The sequence below is a fragment of the Phocoena sinus genome, chromosome 7 (genome assembly GCF_008692025.1).
Source record: "Phocoena sinus isolate mPhoSin1 chromosome 7, mPhoSin1.pri, whole genome shotgun sequence".
In the NCBI taxonomy this organism is placed as follows: Eukaryota; Metazoa; Chordata; class Mammalia; order Artiodactyla; family Phocoenidae; genus Phocoena; species Phocoena sinus.
In genome coordinates this window covers 75698184-75720670 of record NC_045769.1, presented here as the reverse complement: position 1 = coordinate 75720670, position 22487 = coordinate 75698184, and the positions used below count along the sequence as shown (strand labels likewise).

General features: G+C 37.2%; 1 protein-coding gene across 10 annotated transcripts in view; it reads left to right on the top strand.

Annotated features, from left to right (window-relative positions):
• The window catches only part of GPD2 (glycerol-3-phosphate dehydrogenase 2), a 197418-nt gene that overhangs the window by 155581 nt on the left and 19350 nt on the right, over positions 1 to 22487 (top strand). For all 10 annotated transcript variants that reach the window (XM_032637520.1, XM_032637521.1, XM_032637524.1 and 7 more), the window contains 3 exons: positions 7204 to 7368; positions 8197 to 8341; positions 14793 to 14986. In XM_032637520.1, the coding sequence (XP_032493411.1) occupies positions 7204 to 7368; positions 8197 to 8341; positions 14793 to 14986 (504 nt within the window). The remainder of the gene's footprint in view (positions 1 to 7203; positions 7369 to 8196; positions 8342 to 14792; positions 14987 to 22487) is intronic.

Below are 22487 nucleotides of genomic sequence, written 5' to 3'. Positions count from 1 at the left end.
CCAGGAAGATTTCTAAACCTAATTCTTGATCAGTATTGATATATATAAACTATAGATGACTGCTTTAAAGTATGAATGACAAAAAATCACTTTGCAGACACTGTTTAATCAAATGTAGTTGTGCTAATACCATAGTCACATTTCTGATAGTTTATGCTTCATATAAGCTTTGGATATAACTGCACATTGGCAGTGATTAAAGTTTATAGGTGGTGGTCTTGCTATTAGGACTTAATCTTCCTTGCATTTTCTCTACTTCTTGCTTATCTTGACCACTTTTTCTAACTGCCCCGCCTTCCTTAACTCCCCAGGTTGTTGCTCTCCCTGCCCCCTATTTTCCCTTCTGTTGCCGTTATTGCAGTTTGTAATTGTCTTTAATTTGTTTTACTTGACTTTACCTGTCTTCCCCATTAGAATGTGGTTCCACAGAGCAGAGACCAGGGTTAGCTTATTTTCCCTACTCAGTGGGATCCCTAATGCCTATCATCATGCCTGGCTCATAATATGTCCTCAATCAATATTTGTCAAAGGGATATGCCACTTGCTGTTCTGGTCGTACATCAAGCCCTTGCTTGCTTTAACTTTATCACTGGCCTTTTTCTTTTGCTTGTACTTTGACCAAAGTTTGTGGTAGAAGACATCCTGTTTCTACTGTCTGCTGGGTAGCTAGGTAGAGAGGCCATAGTCCCTTGGTTCAGTGGAAACCACAGCTATAGTGGGGGTAGGGTTAGGGGTTAGGGGTTGTTCCTAGAATCTGTAAGACCTGAGCACATTTCCCATATTTGAACAATCTCTGACCTGGGATTGTGTTCTATAATTCATTCATTCATGCATTCGTCAAATATCTGAATGTCTACCAGGTAGCAAATGCTATATTAGGCACTGGTAAAGCAAAATTGAATAAGATGTCCTCTGTCTTCTAGGAACATGTTATTAGAATCAAGGTGCCCTAGGCCTGAAACTGTGTCTGTTTGGGTGTCTGTTGTAAATCCAGCTCCTAGCATAATAATCCCTGGCACATTTAAAAGCATGTAGTACATATTTGCTCAATAAATGAGTGAGTATTGAATGCAATTATTTAGAAAATAGTTTGTGCTGTAATAAGGATATGTACATAGTGCCATAGAAGCACAGAGGAGAGAAGGCTGTTGTGTCTGAGAGGAGTCAGGGAAGGTTTCATGAAAGAAAGATGAACATTTCAGTAGTTTACCAGGAAGGGTAAGATGTTCCATGGAGTAGGGATACCATGAGCGAAAAGTAAGAGGTGTGAAAGAGCTGAGTTTTATTCGAGGATGAGCTCTTTGGTCAGCCTGGAGATTTAGGGTGAATGCAGGGGGTGGTGGGCATCGAGGCTATTATTAATTTCCTTAATCAGGTACCCTATGCACTAAATAGCTCTTGTGCCACAATTGAATCACCTACCACCATCTATTTATAGCATTTCTAGAGGAAAATTAATTGTGTTCTGAATAGCCATCTTAGAATGCAGTCTCGAAGATAGAACCTGTTTGTAAGCTGGGACTGATGTTATTAGAAAATTGGCTACATTGCCTGTATAAGTTATCTGTTGCCACAAGTCCACATAACAACCATAAAACCTAAGCAGCACGAAAACAATTAGGGTTTATTGCTCATGCATTGGCGTGTTCATCTAGGTGCTTCTCCTGATCTTGTCTGGGGTTGGCTCAGCGATTCTTCTGGTCTCCGCTGAACTTGGACTCATGTGTGGAGGTTCAGCAGAGACTCACTGTCTGTCAGCTGATGTAGGATTGCCTGGGCTGGGATGACTGGGGCAATTCACCACAGGCCTCTCATTGCCCTCCTGGTACCAGCAGGCTAGCCTGGGTGTGTCATTTTCATGGCACTGGCAGAGCCTCCTTTTAAAATCACATCTGCTAACGTTCCCTTGACCAAAACAATTTCACATGGCTGGGTCCAGAGGCAAAGTGGGAACCTACACTGTGAAGACTCTTGGCAATGGGCATGGATACAGGGAGGGGTGAAGAACTGGGACAATTTTTGCAGTAGAGTATGTGGCTCATAAAAGCTAATCAAATCAAGATTTCATTATAATTCTAGGTCTAATGGAAGAATATTATTTCTCATTTTATTTTTCTGACTTCCTTTACAAAGCACCTATCTTTTGGTCTTCACTAATCCCAATCTTTTTTTTTTTAAACATGCTGGGCCAAAGAGAAATCAGAAATGAGGAAGAGATTGCAAGTAAAATCTTGAAAGAGAGAGGTAGCTATTGAAGAGTAGCCATTACAGGCATTGTATAATTTCAGAGGCTCCCACCCAGCTCCTCTCTGTTTATAGGACACTGAAACCCAGAGGGATGCAGTGCCTCACTTACATTCCCCCAACCAGGTTAGTGACTCACTCAAAACTTATGACCCAATCATCCCAAGCCCAGAGCTGTGTCTTGTAAGGTACATGCTCCCTAAACTGTTTCATGCGTCTCCCTGATCCCTTCCACTCCTCACACAAATAATCGTTTTTATAAATAAGTTAGTTTTAGGGGAAATTGCATTCTGTTATAATTTACGTGAAAAGTATGTTCTCATTTGACTTTTCCTTTTCAAGCTTACTCATCGTATGTACTTAAACCAGAATTTAGTAATCCCCTTACCCAAAGACACATACACACACACACACACACACACACACACACACACACACACACACACACCCCTGTTTTGCTCTGCCTCTACCTGCACTCTTCCCATGAGAAAGGAAAATTTTAAATATAATGGTTCTATTAAATCAGTTTGGGTTTGGTGTGTTAGCCTTTGAATTACCTTTGCCAGACTGTTAAGAAGCTTCAGAGAGGTCATTGTGTCACTCAGTGTCAGTCAGAGACAATAAAGCATGCCCTGTGAATTTTGTGAGAAATGGGATTAAAGCTTTAGGGAGGTATTCTTTCACACTAGCATCCTTTTTCCCTCTGCTAGAAGTAACCACATGATTGTATAAGACCCAGGTCAGGGAGGTAGAAGGAAGTACTCTCAGCATTTCCACAGTGGCAGCTTTTTATTGATGATAAAGTTATGGATGGTGTTATTTTAATTAAGAACTAACTTTTTGCTAACAATTAAACTTTCTATATGGTTTCTGGGTCCATAGATTGGTCTGTGGCTATCTATGTAAATGGCCATTTAACAGTAGGCTGTATTAAAAGAAGATTGTATGTAGGATTTCAGAGCATCATGGAATTTTAGATCTGAAGGACCAGGAAAATGCCAGCTAATTTGTTACATATAGGGTTTTTTCATATTTACTCATTCTTCATACCTTTTATACATTCAATGATTGTTTCTCTTTTTTTCAGCTATTTTGCATATTAACTTTTGCCAAACTTTGAAACCCTCTGAGGAGAACTATATTGCTCTGTCCCCAAAATATTTATATTTGAGGCCTATCTTACAGAAAATTACATCTTAAAATGTTTTTCCCTTAAAATATCTCTCACCATCCTGGGTGCAAGGCCATTGCGGACTACGGCAAAACCCTTCTCTGCCACTACTGACCTTCATCTCTTTGGTGGGTAGATTTTATATTTTGTTTTTCTAAACAAGGGAAAACAGTTATAGTTCCACCTCCTATGTGCTTCCTCTCGTCTGAGTTGTAAGTTCAGTACGTGCACATATGTAAGATTTCAAGTGCAAAAGGAGAACAGAGTAGGAAACAGATTTTCACAGTCCCCGTCTGGGTCCTTGCGTAAGTGCCAACGTAAAGCTATTCACTGATCAGTGAATCGTATCATGTTGCCTGGCTCTAAGGCATTTGAAAATCCAAACTTAATAAGCAGATCAATTGGGTGGGGGAGTTGAGATTATTGTATGGCATTCCAATGACATGCAGTGTTGTCAAAACCTTTTTACTCCAGAAATAAAATTACAGGAGGCATATAGATACCTTTCAAAATGTCAGGAAAGGGAGTTGGGGGGGATTTAGTTAAGAATAGTGAAAACACACCACTTATCACAGGAAACATGCACTGCGAGCATCTGGGTGTCTCAGGGTAAAGGGTGAATTTAATGTGGGTCGGGGAGGGGGAGGTCTGCCCTGAATCCAAGCAGGTAAATGAATTAAGCTGAATGTCTGCAAAGAGGGGACTTCTGGGTAGAGGTGTGAGCTCCTGGGCCAAGAGGGAAGTCAAATTACTTAACTCCTCAATTTTTAGGAGCTTATAATAACTGTGTTTGTATTTCCCTTCAGAGCAAAGGGCAACTTGAGGGTTAAGTCTTGAGGGAATCATTCATATCCATTTCTATTTCTGTCCCACTTATTCAACTTACATATAAGGGCTAGTTTGGGTTTAAGTTAAGACTTTACACATTTCTGGGGTTTCCCTGCTCCCTTCAAATTTATTGCCACCAACTTACTGATGTCTGAAATTTGTTTTTAACTTGAGACAAAGCATTCCATTCTATAGTTAGAGATAATACTATAAGGACTATAAAATTTTATATAATCATGTAAGATTTCTATAAATCTAGAAGACTATAAATAAACCTGTTTATTTAACACATCGAATGGAATTTGGCTAAACTTAACACTTACTGGGTACCTGCTCTGTGCTTGGTACTAATGAGGAAAGGAAAAGGTGAACAAGTAAGACCCTGCCTTCCCATGACCAGGCTGAGGAGACATGGAAATCATATATATAGTAATTACAGTGGGATACTACTTCCAGGAGAACCGAGATCTCCCTGTATCTTTCTCACCACTGGGTTCCTTGCATTTGTTACAGTGCCTGACTCATAACCAAGGCTTATTATTTTTTTTAAGTGGATGGGTACAGGGATGACTAGTATCATAAAGACTATAAAAATAGTATGTACAAGTTCCAGTGTTGATGCAGAAGCTGGAATGAACAACTTGGCCTTGGAGGGACGCAGCACAGATAAGGAGAGTCTTCATGGGAGATATTGAATCAGCTCATGAGAAAGGAATAGGGCTTGTCCGGAGCTTCCAGAATGGTTTTCCAGCCAAAAGAATTAGTGTGGACAAAGGCAAGAAGGTGTGAAGTGACATGGACGTTCAGGGAGTTGTAAATAATTTAACAACCCCATATGGTAGAATAAAGGCAGTAGAAGAATTTTGGCAGGTGAGGACCTTCACAAATAAGTACCATTTTTGATTCGAGTCAAGGCAGTTGCTGCTAGGTATCAGGATGGGCATGCAAAATAAGGACCAAAGGAAGTTGTTTCCACCTCACACTTTTAACTGAGGTTTATCTTGTTTACCTTCAGAAGTATTGGGATTTGGAAGCTAATGAGGGAGGTATATCTTAGTACAGAAACAGTAGAGCTTGATGAACTAGACCAATACTGCTCCAATGAGATTTTATAATTTAGAAAGGTATTAAAAGAAAGATTTTGTATTTTCAAAAGTTAGAGTTTCATTACCAGATGATCATGTGAATAGATAATACCACTTTACAAAGGGATCTGTCACTTAATAAGTGGGCTTTCTGCCTGGTTCCTTTGAACAGTGACATCATATAAGATTTAAAATAGTTGATTTTCACATAAGTTTCCAGAGAACCGTCCTGTGTGTAAATCAAGGCACACTTGGATGGGTGAGAGTTCCCCTACCATAGGAACATGACTTGGATTTCTTGTACTACCCGTAGGGTGTTTCATTATTGTGTACATAAATTCACTAGGAAGATCGGGTGGGATGAGTACTTCCTTCAGTTTAGATGTGTAATCTCTTTAGTTTAAAGAGAAGATCTATAATGGAGTTTTTATTTTGTCTCTTTGGACTGTTTGTGAAGCATATTCCAATATTAAATGAGCCGTACGTGACTAAAAGTGAGTTTCTTAAACTTAACTTTAAATGTACCTACTGACCATTATCATCTTTAGGGTTGTGCTGAGTTGAAATTGATAGAAATGCTACCCTTCTTTCTTCCCACTTATAGTTCAGCTGCTGCTGCTGTTGTTTTCTTCTACTTTCATTCTGTTAATTTTTGGATAAAATAACTCCTTATTTTGCATGTTGAGTTTTAACGTACGTTCTCCACTTGATAGAGGCTTTAATTTTGAGGGAAAAGTCCTTGGCTGATTGCGTTAGTTTAGCGGTTCTAGAATAAGATGTTTGCGGGGTGGGGTGGCAGAATCCTGTCATTGATTCTCTCTTTGTAACTGTGCCCTTTTAGCTGGAACCGATTACCTGTGTAGTGCTTCTGGCCCTGTGCAGACTGAATCACAAGGAAGAAACTTTACATAAAACATTTATACTAAATGTTTGGTATGCTGGCAACATAAATCAACAACAATATCCATTATAAATTCACCCCTTTATCAGTATTATCTTGATAGAACTGATCCCAATGTGTGGGAATTTGAACGCTGCTTCAATACATCTAGCCCTGGGTAATTAATTATTCAGGGCACAGAGAACCTGGCCCCTGTGCTGTAGAGTAATTCTTCCTGGTCAGCGTTAACTCCACTGGCAATAATAAATAGAAAAAGTCTCTAGTGATGCCAGTATTTTATAGTGATTAATCATCTTTCCCCCCTTCGCCTCCCCCTTAGTTTTCTTTAACTAGGATTTTTCAGCAATAAATCTTTAACAATACAGGTAGGAATTGTTCTGTAATTAAATTTTGCCCTGCTTAATTTCTTACCTTTTGTGTACAATTAAAAAAAGTGTTACATTTTAAGGGGCTCTGATCAAAATTCAAACCAAGAAAAATCCTTCTATAGAATACCGAGAGATTCTCTATGAAAGATTAAGCTCTTGATTTTGAATATTAGATAGAGCACATATTCATAAAAATTGTTCATCAGCACCAGTTGGGGTGTCAAATATTCTGAAGTTTTGAATTGCTTCACTTTCTTGCATACAGGTTGTCTGTATTAGGAAAAGTCTGACATATACATATGTTCCCAAACTGAGAGAATAATTACTTATTTCTTAACTTTCAAATAATTGATGTGAGCTCTGTAGGAAAGGGAGATTTTTCGTCCTTTTGTGGTACACAGAGTGCACTTGCAGAAATGGCAGGTAAATGCCTGACCGAGAACACCCATGTATTTTCAAATAATGCCCTATAGAGCTGACCAGCCATCATGTATATTCTGGGAGACAGGGACAGATGTGACATATCTGTTGTGACACACTTCTGTACCACCAGTCTGTGGCTCGAGGTGACTCCTGTCCCTCCTCTGATGCTTTCCCTTGCTGCAGGACAACACAACGACGCACGGATGAACCTTGCCATTGCTCTCACTGCTGCCAGGTATGGGGCTGCCACGGCCAATTACATGGAGGTCATGAGCTTGCTCAAGGAGACAGACCCCGAGACAAGGAAAGAGCGCGTGAGCGGTGCGCGGTGCAAGGATGTGCTCACAGGTATGCGAAGGCTCAGGCAGGGAGGGATTTCTTAGCATCGTGCCTTGTCTATATAAAGACTGAACGATAATTTTTCTGTCACTTCTCTTTTATTGAAGCGAGATTTCAGAGTCCTATTAATTATATTCCTTATTGTCAGCAATGACTGGTTTCACGTGAAAATTTTCCCTTGTAGGACCTGGCAATTTTTCTTCTTTGTGTTAAACAATAATGATGATCATGATCATAATAAATGCCCACAAAATTCCCACCGCTATGAATGCATTCTGTTTTCTTTACAAAAACATGTGATTAAGAAAATTCACTCATGTGCCAAGTTTCAAAGTATCATTTAGGTGACATAAGCAGTGCGTTTACCTGTCGTTAAAGTCAATCACTTTAACTTTGGTGAGATTTTCATGCCCGTCCAGTTCTACGGCCGTGTGGGCGAAGTTTCAAAATTACATCATTTCCTTCAAAACCAGCACTGTGAAATATATCATCTCACAGCAACACTGCTCACACATTTGAGTTTTAAGGAGAAAGCGGCTAATTTACTCACTTTCTTCCTATTTGGCACTTTAATGCCGGGCATTTTGCAAACTAGAATGAGAGCTGAAATGAAAAAGTGGCATGTTTTTCTTCCTGCGGTTTGGCCTTGGTTTCAATAAATTTACTCACATGCGAACCTTTTGTGTGGCTTCTCAATGACTCTGGTTGCCCGTGTCACTTAGTGTGGCATACAGTATGATCCACCATAGGTTAAGTTAAGAGATGAATTAATAATCCAAAGCGTCAGTGAGCAGAGAAACAAACGGGGTGTGTGATTGACGCTGCTTTCTTTCACAGGGGAGGAATTTGATGTAAGAGCCAAGTGTGTTATCAATGCCACGGGACCTTTCACAGACACTGTGCGCAAAATGGATGATAAGGATGCCGCAGCTATCTGCCAGCCCAGTGCTGGCGTCCACATCGTGATGCCTGGTTATTACAGGTACCTGTGTTCCCACTTGGCCATCGTCATCAGAGAACGAGGGATGCAAGAAATGGTCTACATTTATTCTTGTAGCACACCTTTCTTACTAATAGATGGTCTAGCTCACTGTTCAAAATGAGAAAAAATGAGTAAAAAAAAAAAACAAACTCTTCCAAAGCACAGAATACAAACCAGGCTTGTGTATTTCTTAGCTTTTATGGCAATACTCCTTTCTATGAGTTAGTGATTTGGGATCTATTTTTGTACTGTTTTCAGTGTACTGATCGTCAAAGGCTAAGCCTTACTATTTTTGAATTTAAATTTTCATTAAAACCCTAAAAATAATTTTGCAAAAATGTCCATAAAGGACATTTTCATTAAGACACTAAAAAGTTAATTTTATAAAATACCCAGATTTGCTTATGAAGAATCTGAAAATGAGGACCACTCAAGTATTCTTGTTTATAACTTTTGAAATGTGTTTTGAAAAATACTATAGCAAGTAAAAATCGGTTATTATTTCTGATTTATCAAATTAACAAAGATAATCACAGGTAGAGAAATAGATAAAGATAGAGGTGAAATAAGAACAGCTATTAATTGAAAATCATTTAAAAGTTAGGTGATGGGCACATGAAAATGAGATTTTTGTGTGTGTTTGAATTTTTAATATTTTTTTATTTTTAATAAATTAGAAAAGAAACATTTATGTGATCCTAACTAAGAAATTGATAATTATTACCCCTCATGTACATTTCAAGACACCTGGGGAAAAATTCGCGTGTCTATGCTGAGTATGGAACATTTTTATTTCCACATGTGGTAAATCTAATAGGCAAACTAGTACATAATTCTGTGAAATAATGATTTATGCTCAAGGTATTCATTAAGACATTATTTGTAGTTGAGAAATATTACAAACCACTTCAGTTTCTAACCTTAGGAGAATGGATAAGTAAATTATGGTGTACCTGCACAAGGGAGTATTATATGTTCATTAAAAATTATAATTATAAATAACATTAGTGTCCTAAGAAAACGCTAGTGATACAATGTTAGTTTAGAATGGAGGATACAAGATTGTATGTGTAACACGATCTAAGCATTATATAAGTACATAGAAAAGAGATTAAAAGAAATATGTTAAATACCAGTGGTGATTATCTCTAGGTGATTTAATTATGGGCAAAAAGGTAATTTCTAGGTAATGTGTTTAGGATGAGAGCTATCTCTTCCATATTTTAATAACTTTCCATAAAAGATATATACATTTTTCACGTTTGATAAAACAGATGTACAGATCCATGATATTTCATTTAATATCTGCATTCTTCTAGAATGCTATCCTGCTATGTAATAGATGATACTGCCTTATTAATTATCAGTTCTCCAGTAACTAAGTCTTCTTGAAGAGAGGCCAAGATATACCTAATTGTACCAAACACACTTCTAATGAGAAAGATATTACACTTCTACCAAGAGGAATATTAATGAAATTTCTTATCCACCAGCTTCCAAAGTTTCTTTGTCATTTTCTAAATGTCTACGTGTAATTGGTTGACAGTCATTAGTATTTTCACTTAGGACTGGAGAAACCAAGGTGCTTCCAGTCTCAATAATAAAAACTTATGCAGTGGTGCTTAATAGAGTTTTAAAAACTGCTAACAGAAGTTTAGTTCAAATGAAAAGGAGAGAAGTAAATATATGTACATGTTGCAAATGTTTCTTGTATATAGAGAAGCTTTCAAAAATAGTTCCAGACCCAATTATATACATTTATTTTGTGTTGGGTAAAAATATGCAAGGCCAGCTAGTTTGTAAGTTTTTTGGAGTTGTTTTTTTTAACGTTTCATAGAGTACAGATGTAATACCTAAACTATAGACACACACATCACCATAATCCTTATATTTGTTTAGGTCTTACTAGATTCAACATATTTTCCTGTACATTCTGTTTCGTATTTTCTTCACTATTGTCGCATGATGTCAGAGGACACTTACTAGTATTCTGTATTATTCCCTGTGTTATTTCTGCCACTTAATAATGACGTTGTTTGGGACAAGCCATTTTATTCTGCAAACCTTAGTTTGCCTATCATTAAAATGGGAAGGCATTCTGCTGTTTCCAGTACATAGACAAAGACAGTATGAAGAGTAACTTCAGGTGATACCTTGGTAAAGAACTTCCTGGTTTGTTCATCACTTTACCTCTTGCTAACTCTGTGACTTTGGGAAGCTGCTCATTTCAGCGTCTGGTTCCTTATCTCACGATAGTACCTATATGTATACATTTTGACAATGATTCTTTATTTACTTTTTATCTGTTTTCTTGACTTCTATATCCCTAGCTCCTGGTATATTACCTGGTGCATAATAATGACCAGTAAATATTTTTTGAATGAATCCTACTAACTTTTTTGTGATAACTTGCCCAAATTGAGATTGTTGCTTTTTTTAATTAAAATTTTAATATAGTACTTATAAGGGAATTTTAAATATATAGAGATTAAAATATAAAAACAAAATGTGATTCTTCATTTTACTGCCAAGATAACCCCTGTAGACAAAAATAAACAAAAATAATCACTATAGAAAAATAGAAAGACATAAAATGAAAAGTGAAAGCCTCCCTCTTCTCTTCATGCCCCCAACTTCAGTTTTTGATCACACTTCCTTCTGATTCCTTCCATAAAATTTTGTGTTTATATTTGCACAAATGTATATCCTTTTAAGTTTTTTTCATGAAGGAAGTCGTGCTACACATATGTCCTGTACTATGCTTTATAATATGCTAATAACAGAGCAGATAGGTGGTTTTTAAGAAATATAAATATATATCACCTGCATGTATAATAGTATTTTCAAAACAGAATACCTTTCTTAATCCTAAAAATTAGGCATTAGCTTCGGGCCCCTGCCCATAAGTCATGCAAGTGTTAGTCACAGCTGGGTCTATTTCAGTCTAAGATGCAGTAAGTGATCTCATTCTACTTTGGGAGAAATTAATATCTCCATCTTTAGCACCTTGAACTACAACCACTACACATCCTGTGGGAAACCTTAGAGGAGTGGTCTGGCAGCCCAGTTCCTGTTCAGGCTCTGTTTCAGATGAGTCCCTTGGTTTGAGATTACGGCCTGGGTTAAGCGTTTGGTCCCTCTTTCAGCACTGACCTTGAGCAGCTGTATCACTGGCATCCCAGAGGGATGTTTTACTTTCCATATCAAGTCATTCTCTTGGGTGGGTTGGGGTCAGGAGATCTCAGCCTGAAATGGTTCTCTGGATTTCTCAATCTCATTCAACACTTATAACTCAAGGGTTCTACTAGGTCCTCAGAGATGAGTCAGACCTTCCGGTGCTGCCCTATAAACCAGCTGATAATAACTTAAGGCCTAGCATTTCAAGTAGAACCTGATCAGTCTGGCAATGCAATGAGTTCAGGAGCCACTGATTTATTGACTTTAGGTGGCTAAACGGAGAGTGAGGACCAGGTATGCAGTGTATCCTGCAGGGCTATTTTCAGGGTATCTTTATGGAATTTATTAAGCTTGTTATGACCCTAACATTCCGCACATGGAATTATCTTGTGCCATGGTAGCAGCTTTCTCTCTCTCTCTCTTTCTCTTATTCTGGATTGTTTTAATTTCATAAAACAACACACAGAAATCATTTACTTTTGAAGGCACTAAGCACATTAAGAAGGCATTAAGAGCAAATCTGGAATTTTCATCAGAGTTGTGGGTAGATGCTCTTACAAAAGCAGCAACAATACACCAAATGACTGAAATACATGAAAATAATCATCTCCTCCTTTTAGCCTACAGATGCTTTTTATTGCTGACGAAAGGTCAATTTTTTTTCTATAACGTGTGTGCATACTGCTAGCTCCAACACTGATTGCTAAGTAGTTAACAATAAATTGATTTCAGTTTAAGTAAGGGTACTTCGGGACGGCAATGGTCTGCATGAGAAAAATGTTCACTAGATCTAATCCTAGACACACACGTAAATTAGCAGCCAGCTTTTCCTGCTGATGTCAAGTGAATTATACATACTGAGAAAAGACCTATGCCTCACCGCATTGTATATACCATCACTATAGTTGATAGCCATTTTCAAACTTTTGTGCCACCTTGCAGAATTAATCATTTGTAAGAAAACAAACCTTTCCCTAAGGGTGAGTTATGAATTAGGTAATTTAGAACCGATGAGAGGTATTTCCAAGTGGATTCTTAAATTTTTATACCATTCATTAATAGCTTTGGCTTCCCTCTGTGCTTGTTAATTTTATGTTTGACACATATGTCTTCACTTAAGCAGTTGATTCTCTACAGGTTCCAGTTATGTGTGTGTTGGTAACCATCACATTCACCCTTTAAACTGCTTTTTATTGCACTGAAAGATTTTGAAGGATTCAGTAGTTGTGCTTTTCTAACAGCATTTCATGTCTCAGTTGCTGAATATTATAATTTTATGCTGATGTTGATCAAGTTCATTGAGTTAGACACATAATATGATATCCGGTCCATAAAATGATGATATATAAAATATACTAACATGGAATTTGTTCCTTAAATATTAGAATATGGAATTTATCCTTTTGTTTCAATATAGCACTATTTACCAAATTAAAAGTTTGAACTCATGAGTTAATTTCTAATCACAAATTGACTTATTTAATCTAAGGGCATATCAACCCAGGATCAAATTCGGTGCTTACAAAACATATTTTAACTAGTTTCTTTTAAGATCTTTAGAGAGTTTTATGGCAAATACAAAGAAAAAAAATATAGGCATACAGAGACTGGAAATACTCGATATTTGTAGTTTTCAATGTATTTTTAAAAAGTAAAATTATTTCCTGTAAGTAACCCTGAGTGAAGATGAGATCTTAGCTGAAGGTTTAAATGATTGACACACTTCTGTGGTGCTTTTTACATGTGCTAAATAGAATAACTGAGGCCTACTGTCTCCTGTGTCTCATGTAGGCTACAGATAGTGATCTCTTTCTGCAAGGCTGCGTGGACATGGCAGGCATTTCATGGGGCTGATGGGTCTTTGCAAAGAAATATTAGTACTCTTTATGGTTTAAATGAAGAAGATACATGAGCTAAGCTGACTGTAGGTTTCTTTTTCATAAAAAAGCCAGTTTTGTTTTGCTCTTAAACAGTATTTAGACTCTCATCCTTACACATCTGAATCTGAGTTTCATTTTTTGTTTTTAATTTTAAGGGAATGATAAGCATAAATAGTTGACCGTATGTCCCTTAAAATATGTGAGTTTAAGAGGGATTTCTTGAAACCAAATAGAATTATATTTCCTATTCAAGAAATGTTATTAATAGAAGCTAAAAATATATTCACAGAAAATACCTTTAACATTGGCTCCTTATGAGAGGTCAGTCAAATTGAGACAGCTGTCTGAAGACCAGTAGCATTCAGCTGTCTGAAAGGGACACTTGCAGTTTCCTTCTACTGCTTTCGCAGGACCTCCACAATTTTAGAATGGTTCATGGATACATTAAAACAAGAGTTTCTAATGATTTAATAATATAGCTGAGCAGATTTTGTTAACGTTTATTGACACTTGCCTGTTCTTTCAAGTGTGTTTCACAATTTGGTCTTAGACTACTAAGTAGGTATTAGAAAAATTCTTGATGAATATTTTTGAAGGTTTTACATAGTCTGTCAGAAGAGGCGTCCCTGAACCTTGATTTAGCAGCATTGTACACCAGCATCTTCTGCCTAGTTAAAGATTTTCATTGCTAAGATATTACTCGACTTTTTGACCTTATATCCCAGTACACTGTTATTTAGGTAGTAGTAGAAAACTGAGCCCTTTTCTCATGGATGCGCTTCCTGAGATTTCTGTAAAATTGAAATAAAGTAAGAAATCTCGTATTTGGTGAGTGGTACAAACTTATTCAGGCACAGCGGAGTAAAGAACTTTTTGATTACATTTTAGTTTCTAGAAAGTTAGACCCTTCACTTTTCTCACGTACTTCTGAGACCTTAAACTGAAAGACGTGCCAGATGTCAAATGTCCCAGGAAAATACTTTTCATAGACTTGAAAAAAGGTTGAAGAGCTATCCTTCATTGACCATCATGAAAGAAATTATAGACATTTATCCTGCTGACATTATCTGATGTGAATGGTCCAAGGGATATAAAAACCCAAACAACTGGAAATTGAAGTCCACTTACTTAATTTAGCTTGCATTACTGAGTGGGGGGGCCTGAGTTCTGCTGTGGAATATTATTATTATCACACTTGCCCCATTCCTTTTGTGTTACCAGAATTATTTTTTCCTTTAGGAATTTCTAGATTAGGGTAGTGGCAATAAAAGTAACAGTTCATGTGTTTCTTGTTTGTTTATATGAGAATTAGGGAACAAAATAGTTTTTAGAATGCAGATTAAGAGCAAACTTCGGCTAATTTCAGAAATATATGACCCTTCTTTTTATCCCAGCCCAGAGAGCATGGGACTCCTTGACCCAGCGACCAGTGATGGGCGAGTTATTTTCTTCTTACCCTGGCAAAAGATGACTATCGCTGGCACTACCGACACTCCAACTGACGTCACACACCATCCTATTCCTTCCGAAGAAGACATCAACTTCATTTTGAATGAAGTGCGTAACTACTTGAGTTGTGACGTTGAAGGTAACTTACGAAGTTTACCCTCCCACTTTTGTATCTCCCAAACCATTCCAGCTCTCACTGGGTAATTGCCATGTGTCCAGTCTGACTCATCTTCACACCTGGCCGCCTCTAACTCTTATGTGCTGACCACTTCTTCTAGAAGGTTTATGAGGGCCAAATTATAACACAATAGGAAGAAGGTGCCTTTTTTCCCTTTACTTTCCACATCCACATGAAACACATACCGTCCTTTTCTGGTCCTTTCTAATGGCAAGATTGGAGTGCTATTACGGGAGCTCTAAACACCCTTGCTCTTCCAGAAGAGTATGAAATGTTTGCATCACTATTTAATTTCTAGAGCTTGGGAAGATCTGATTTACAGATCTAGGATATCCATAGGAAATAATTAATCAGAGAAATGAGAGGATAGAGGTTTATGTATTCTAAGAAATTTAGTAAGCTAAATTTAGTTATTATGTGGAAACTGGAGTATTAACAGTGGATTTAGCTAAGAAGAATAAGTATACTTGTTTTAATTGAAAAAGCCAAAGTTTACTTCTTTCCAGTGCTAACCTGAGCATGGTTTCTTTTAACCTGGATATCATAGTACCTTCTTTTTTTTTTTTTTTTTTGCCATACGCGGGCCTCTCACTGTTGTGGCCTCTCCTGTTGCGGAGCACAGGCTCCGTACGCGCAGGCTCAGCGGCCGTGGCTTACGGGCCCAGCCGCTCCGCAGCATGTGGGATCTTCCCGGACCGGGGCACGAACCCGTGTCCCCTGCATCGGCAGGCGGACTCTCAACCACTGCGCCACCAGGGAAGCCCCATAGTACCTTCTTTTAACTTGGATGCCATAGCATTTTCTCCAGTGGACATAGATGGTATAATGTATTTTTTTTTTTATCCGTGCTAGTTTCAGAAGTTTCCCAACATTATTTCCTATCTCAGTTAATAGCCTCATCATCCGACTAGTTGCCCAGCCTAGAAATGGCATGCTTATCTTTGCTGATCCTTCTCTTTCCACATCCAGTTCAACTCCCATCAATGCTCACTCTGAAGTATCCTGTAAATCCCCTCTCGCTTTCATTACTCTGGGTCACACCTGTGTCACTTTTCACTTAGAGTTGCATTGGCCCCCTAACTTGCTTCCATATGTTAGGTCTCTGTCCCCACCCAGTCTAGTCCTTCCACCAGAACTCTCTAAAACACAGTTCTGATCATCACTTCCCTGCACAAAAATATCCCTTTGATAACTCATCATTAACTTCAGGAAAAATTTTAAACTATCTCATATGGAACCTAAGGCTTTCCACAACTTGTCTTTGCAGGTTTATATTCAACTACTCCACTTATGTGCATTCAATAGTTTAATCATATTACATTTCTTACTATTTCCAAATCAGGTCATGTACTTTTAAACCTTCATGCCTTGTTTACTTAGGTTGAAGTCTTGCTCTGGGATGTCTTTTCCCCCAACTTCTCATTTTGGCAAAATACTATTTATACTTCAGAAGCCAGATATCTTTCGTAGTCCCCTAGAATGCTGGTCTAGTATATCACAACATTATACAATAGGTAATAGTCTAAGATATATTCTTACTTGGAGCTCCTTACAGGTAAGGATTCTTTATTCAGTTACAAAGCTTGTTATATATCTGGTATGCCACTCATGATTGTTTTAAATCAAAATGAATTAGTAATAGGTGCTTTCAGCGTTTTTGATGCTGGTAGCAATTTGAAAATCTTTCTATATTAAGGTAGAAAGTTTAAGATTTTTGAAAATAGTCTTCGTCTGTTTATATCAGGAATCTCCTATAATGTTGGCTTCACTGGAGGACGTGCAAAGACACAATTTTTGTCTTAAGGTGACTCAGTAGCATCTGAGTCCTTTTTCCCTAAAGAATTTTTTTCATTATGTGATCACACATTTACAAACAAACAAACTGCTTTAAAAACTGATTTAGGGGATTCTCCTAGTTTAATTGATTGATCCATACTGTATAGTTTTAGTTTCTTCTAATTTCAAATAATGGATGTAATTTCATTTTGAGTAGATTCTCTTTGGATAGCTGTAATAATAGTATAAGTGTATTAAATGCAACTGAAATCTGTGTGGCTAAACTTGTATTCTTTCACACACACACGCAGCACTCAAACATAGCTGTTTAAGAAATAGTCATGCCCTGTTTAATATCCATGCTTAAGTACTCAAAATGCATTTCAATTTCAGCTTTTTTTCCCACCTTTTGCAAAGTAGGAGGAGCTTCATCTGGGTATGATTTGTATTGATTATTGTTAATGAATCTTGCTTCATTTCACATTTACCTGGGTATGATATTTGTTAAAAGTGGGTTTATATAGGGCCATAAGAACAGGAAGTTTAGATTGTTAGAGCAAGAAATAAAATTAATTCAAGAGCAGAGAGCTATAGTTGACAGTTTCCAAATTCTTAAAGTTCAAATGCCCTAACGAGAAATCTAACTGCTTATACGGGATGTGCTGGGAACAGGTGTAGGTTCCAAAAGGCTGCTGTGTCCATATCGTGGGTGGGGATTTCCATCAGTGAAATGAGCCTTGGACTGGAACAGAGACTGAGCCTGTACCCATCACTTTTATTCTGCTTATTAATAGGTAGGAGACTTGGTAATACCTGCTGGGACCTACTCGGTCTATAGAGGTCTTTTCGGTTAACATACCTTTTGGTAGTCAGGTTAATTGGTGAAACTAACAAAGAGTTTTTGTCAGTTTTGATTTTTGGTAAAAGTGGATTGAAATTAATATGTGAACGCTGTAAATCAGGCTTTTCCTCTGGTGCTCTCGGGACTCTTGAGATTACAAATTCTCCAGGTAGCAAATATCCAGGGTAAAAGCAGAAGTGACAGCTCTTTCATGTACTTCATTTATTTCCCTGTGCTCACCCTCTATCACACCTTTCTTACTTATCAACTTATCCTTTGAATCAGATGATTCTTTATGGTTTCTTTCCATTCTTATTTCTACTGGACTGAAGGCCTCAGAGTATATGAGGAATCACCCTCAGTCTTGGTAGAGTGCTAGTTAGCTAGAGTATGTCTATATCTAAAGTAAAGACATTCAAATTTGTATTTTTTCCAAGGAATTTAAGTGAAACCCAATACTCTCTCCTATACTGATGAAATGTGAAAGAGAAACTCGGCCTCAGGCACCATTCAGTTTTTTTGACTACATGCTGTTGCTACACATATTTTAATCTTTCCATTTGTCTGCAGTGGGTTATGCATGCTTTATTTTTTAAAACTCTACTGTTATTGAGCACTTTTTATGCTACACACTCTGCTAAGCATATTGCTTATATTATCTCTGATTCCTCGTAACAACCTTGTTAGTTTAATTTTGTAATTCCCATTTTGTAGATGAAGAAACTGAGGCCCAGTGACTTTGTTTCCTTCCCATAGCTCATTCATGTTGGAGCCATGATATTGAATGCAGGTCACTCTAGCTCTAATACTTGTGCTTCTAAATATTATGCGGTATTCCAATTGGTAGTCCCAGGTTTGTCGCGTGATGTGATATTATATCCACTAGGGAGTGGATTAAGCCTCTCAGTTCATTTCATGGAAGCTGCCAGACACCTTCAAAATGATAGTGACCTTTGCTCTCGACTGGCCTTATTTGGATTTGAATGTTAAAGTAGAGAAGGTTTCATTTCTCATAACCAATCCCTTGAGCCAAGCAGTCTTCGCTACAGATTTAAAAAATAAAAAATTTGTGTAGATCCTAGAGGAAATACTTTTGAAATGGTTTGTATTCACCAGGGTTGAAACAATCATTTTAAAAGGATTTATTAAGTGGATGAATAAGTAAAATTCTGACAACAGTTTCTGAGCCTCCCCAAATGGCTATATTCTTGAGAAGAAAAAAAGTGTCAAATCTTAACACTCCATGCTGTTCGCAGCGGCTGCCACACTTCTGCGAAATGCATCGGAACAATTCTGAAAAGCATTTTGCCTGTTGGGAATGAGACCATGTCTTCTTTTACGATTTAGAAAGCTTTCCATTCACAGGCTGAATTTTCTAGATTACTTGTTTGTTCTCTTCTGAAACGGGTAATTGATAGTTGTGCAGTGTGTATTGGGTTAGGAAGAAAAATGATCTTTTGAAAAATGTATCATTAAGTCCGCTGTGTAGAGGTTAATCAGAAGGACGCAGTGGCGAAACTAAGCTGTGACTTAAAGGGATTGAGGAAGACAGAAGATTTGCAGAGTGCTTTATCCATGTAGTTTTTCTGGAGTGCTTCTCTAAGCAGCTTCTCTAGTTGTACACAGGTTTTCACATATGCAATTAGTAGTGTTTATAGATTGCCTGTTATTCAATTAACAACGGAGCTGGCCATATCAACTCACTGCAGACCTGCCTTTTCACTGCCAGAGATTGTACCAGGGTTATCAACTTACACAGGCTTGGATGTCTTCCAGCTGTTTAATTATAGTGTCACGCGCTTTGCTTTTTCTAGTTTCATTAGTTTATAAATGTAATACGGTATCTTATTTCTGTGATTAACACTTCATTTCTGCAGGTTAAACATGCTGGTAGAGAAGGTATTGATTTCTGACACTGTTTCCCCTGTGTTCACGTAGATATTTTCACATGCTTTTCATTGATTTTTTGAAAGTGGCAAACAGGAGAAAGAGCACCCCAAAAATGTATGGCTAAATAACTGATGGGAAGCAAAAGTGCACATTTAGCTTTTAATTGTTACTTCCTGCGGGCTCCATTTTCTATTAACTTAAAACCAACACTTGTCTTGCCAAGTTTTTAAGAATAAAAATATTAATTATCATTGGAAACAATTACACAGCACTTAGTCTTTTCAACCAGCTGTGGAAAATGTCTGTTCAACTTTACTATTTATATTTTATTCTTTATATATTTTATACACTAAAACCTGAGTGAATTATTTATCAGGGTAGTAATAAAAATAATTCTTAAACATGATGGTAGAAGGACTATTTTATTTCCTTACTATCCTTCTGAAAATATCGACAAGTACTTTTATACATTCTGGCGTACTCATGGGATTTTTAACATCTGGGCAGTTGGCACTTAAAAATCAGAGTGGCATGGATTTATATACACTACCAAATGTAAAATAGATAGCTAGTGGGAAGCAGCTGCATAGCACAGGGAGATCAGCTCAGAGCTTTGTGACCCCCTAGAGGGGTGGGATAGGGAGGGTGGGAGGGAGACACAAGAGGGAGGGGATATGGACATATATGTATACATATAGCTGATTCACTTTGTTATACAGCAGAAACTAACACAACATTGTAAAACAATTATACTCCAATACAGATGTTAAACAAAAAAAAAGATCAACTGGGTGAGCCACTCTCATAAGTGGTGTTTAATGAGAATTTTTCTCAATTTTAATAGTAGTGTTGTTTCCTGTCATCTTGTTTTATTAAAGTGTTCAGTTGTTTTAAAAGAGGATATCCAATTGTTTAAATATATAGTCATTAGAAACCTTAAGTCTAGCATGTTGACTCAGAGGCCAAAATATTATTGCTTTTGATTTTGTAATGTCAGCTCTTGTTTGATATAAAAAGTTCAGAGAATGTTTTAATATGCCATTTCATATTTATTGATCACAATACATGACTCCTACTTGATACAGTATTTGAGGTACTGAGAAATACTAGAATCGATATTGCCGAAGACTTTCAACATGGTGAGGAAGATGCAACAGTAATGCCATCTTGTTTAGCTATCCTGATGGTACGAGGACCAGGAAAATCAAGATGAATCTTTGAGCTCTGAAGCATAAAATCCTTGAGTTGAGTTATTTTCTTCACGTGTTATACCATGGAGAGTTAAAGTAGGTGATGTTCACTGTCTACTCTTGGCTACAACCTAAATGATAGAACAGACTTCTGGGTAAGAACTTGAGGGTAGGAGTACCTAATTTAGTACAAATATTTTCATTTCTTTGAATTGATGAGATTAGTATGAGAGGAGGATACTTTGAAATGGTAAACATGGAACATGTTACGACAATAAAGTATTTTGAGGTGGGGCGTCTCATACTATTACAGCAGATTATATTCTCACAGTCAAATTTCACTGAAAGGATGCTCCATTGTAGACATGGGCAAGGTGGCCATGGGGGAAATACCCAGCTTGATGATCAACCAGGACAAGTCTGAGATCTACCACTTGGTGGTTTTACTCTAGAACTGCCTTATGCAATATTATAGCCTGTACGTGTGCATATCCCGTGGCTATTTAAATTTAGTTAAAATGAAATAAAATTTGGAATTCAGTTTCTCAGTTGCATGGACCACATTTCAAGTGCTTAATAGCCTCATGCAGCCAGTGGCTAGTGAATCAGACAGTTTAGATACAGAGCATTTCCATCACTGCAGAAAAGTCTATGGAACAGTGCTGCTTTACAGAAGCTAGAGGTATTTACATAGACATGTAGAGAAGCACTCAATTTATTAGTCATTGAATTTGTATTTTTTGTTTTTTGTTATTATAAAATAAATAATGTATTATCATGTAAAAGAAGATCTCCAGATATAAGAAGCCTCAGGAGGTGATTAATTTAGTGATTGAGCGATGTCTTTAGTGAAGGGCCCTTATTTCTCTTCACTCCACCACCCCCCAGGTAGGCTTCATGCTATGGTTGTTTCCCCCATGGTTACAATATGGCTGCAGCAGTTCCTGGCAATTTTGGAAGGTTCTCTATGCTATCTGTCCACTGCTTTTGAATCTCTTTCTAAAGAGAATTTGAATAAGAGTTTAACAGCGCACAGGGTTTCCACTGTGTGTGAGTAAGTAATAAAGAGAGAAACCTGTTTAGTTTGTTGCTGTCTTTTCTATAAGAGGTTAGAATTCATGTTTCATGTGTTTAGCTATGCTGTGCCTTGTGGGTCTAGGTTATACCCATAGCCCTGACTGGTCATTACTTAATTTGGATGGTAGAGAGGTAAAAAGTGCTTTTATTCTTCAGCAGCAAATGGCATTTTGAATAATCCATAAAAATCATTAAATCTCAAGGTTGGGAGAAAACTGATAGATGATAGATCACCTGATCCAACCACACTTTAGTCTAATAACATAAAAATGCTGCAGGCTATAAAGCCTGATTCATACTTGAAATATGATTTAAAATTTGATTATCCTTAAATGAATCTTTTTAAATAAATATAATCCCAACATTCATCTGATATAATTCTCAGGCTAAAAAGCTGAATGCTAAGATATCAAGCAAAATAAATTAAGGTTCCTGACATGTTATGAACTCTTCCTGTTAGTGTTTTCTTTTCTTGTTTTGAGTATCAATTTCAAAAGTAAGGATTAAAAATGGTATCAGTATACAGAATGTTTTATTTAATTTTCCTCCATGAATGAAAAACTCAAGTGTTTTAGTTTGGTCTTTTCGTTTCAGACAGTACAGTTTCATAGATGTATTTTTCTGCCTGTTATACCAGAAAAGGTAAAGCATTTGCCACAAAGGTTATTTGCATGTGCTTTAAATTTAG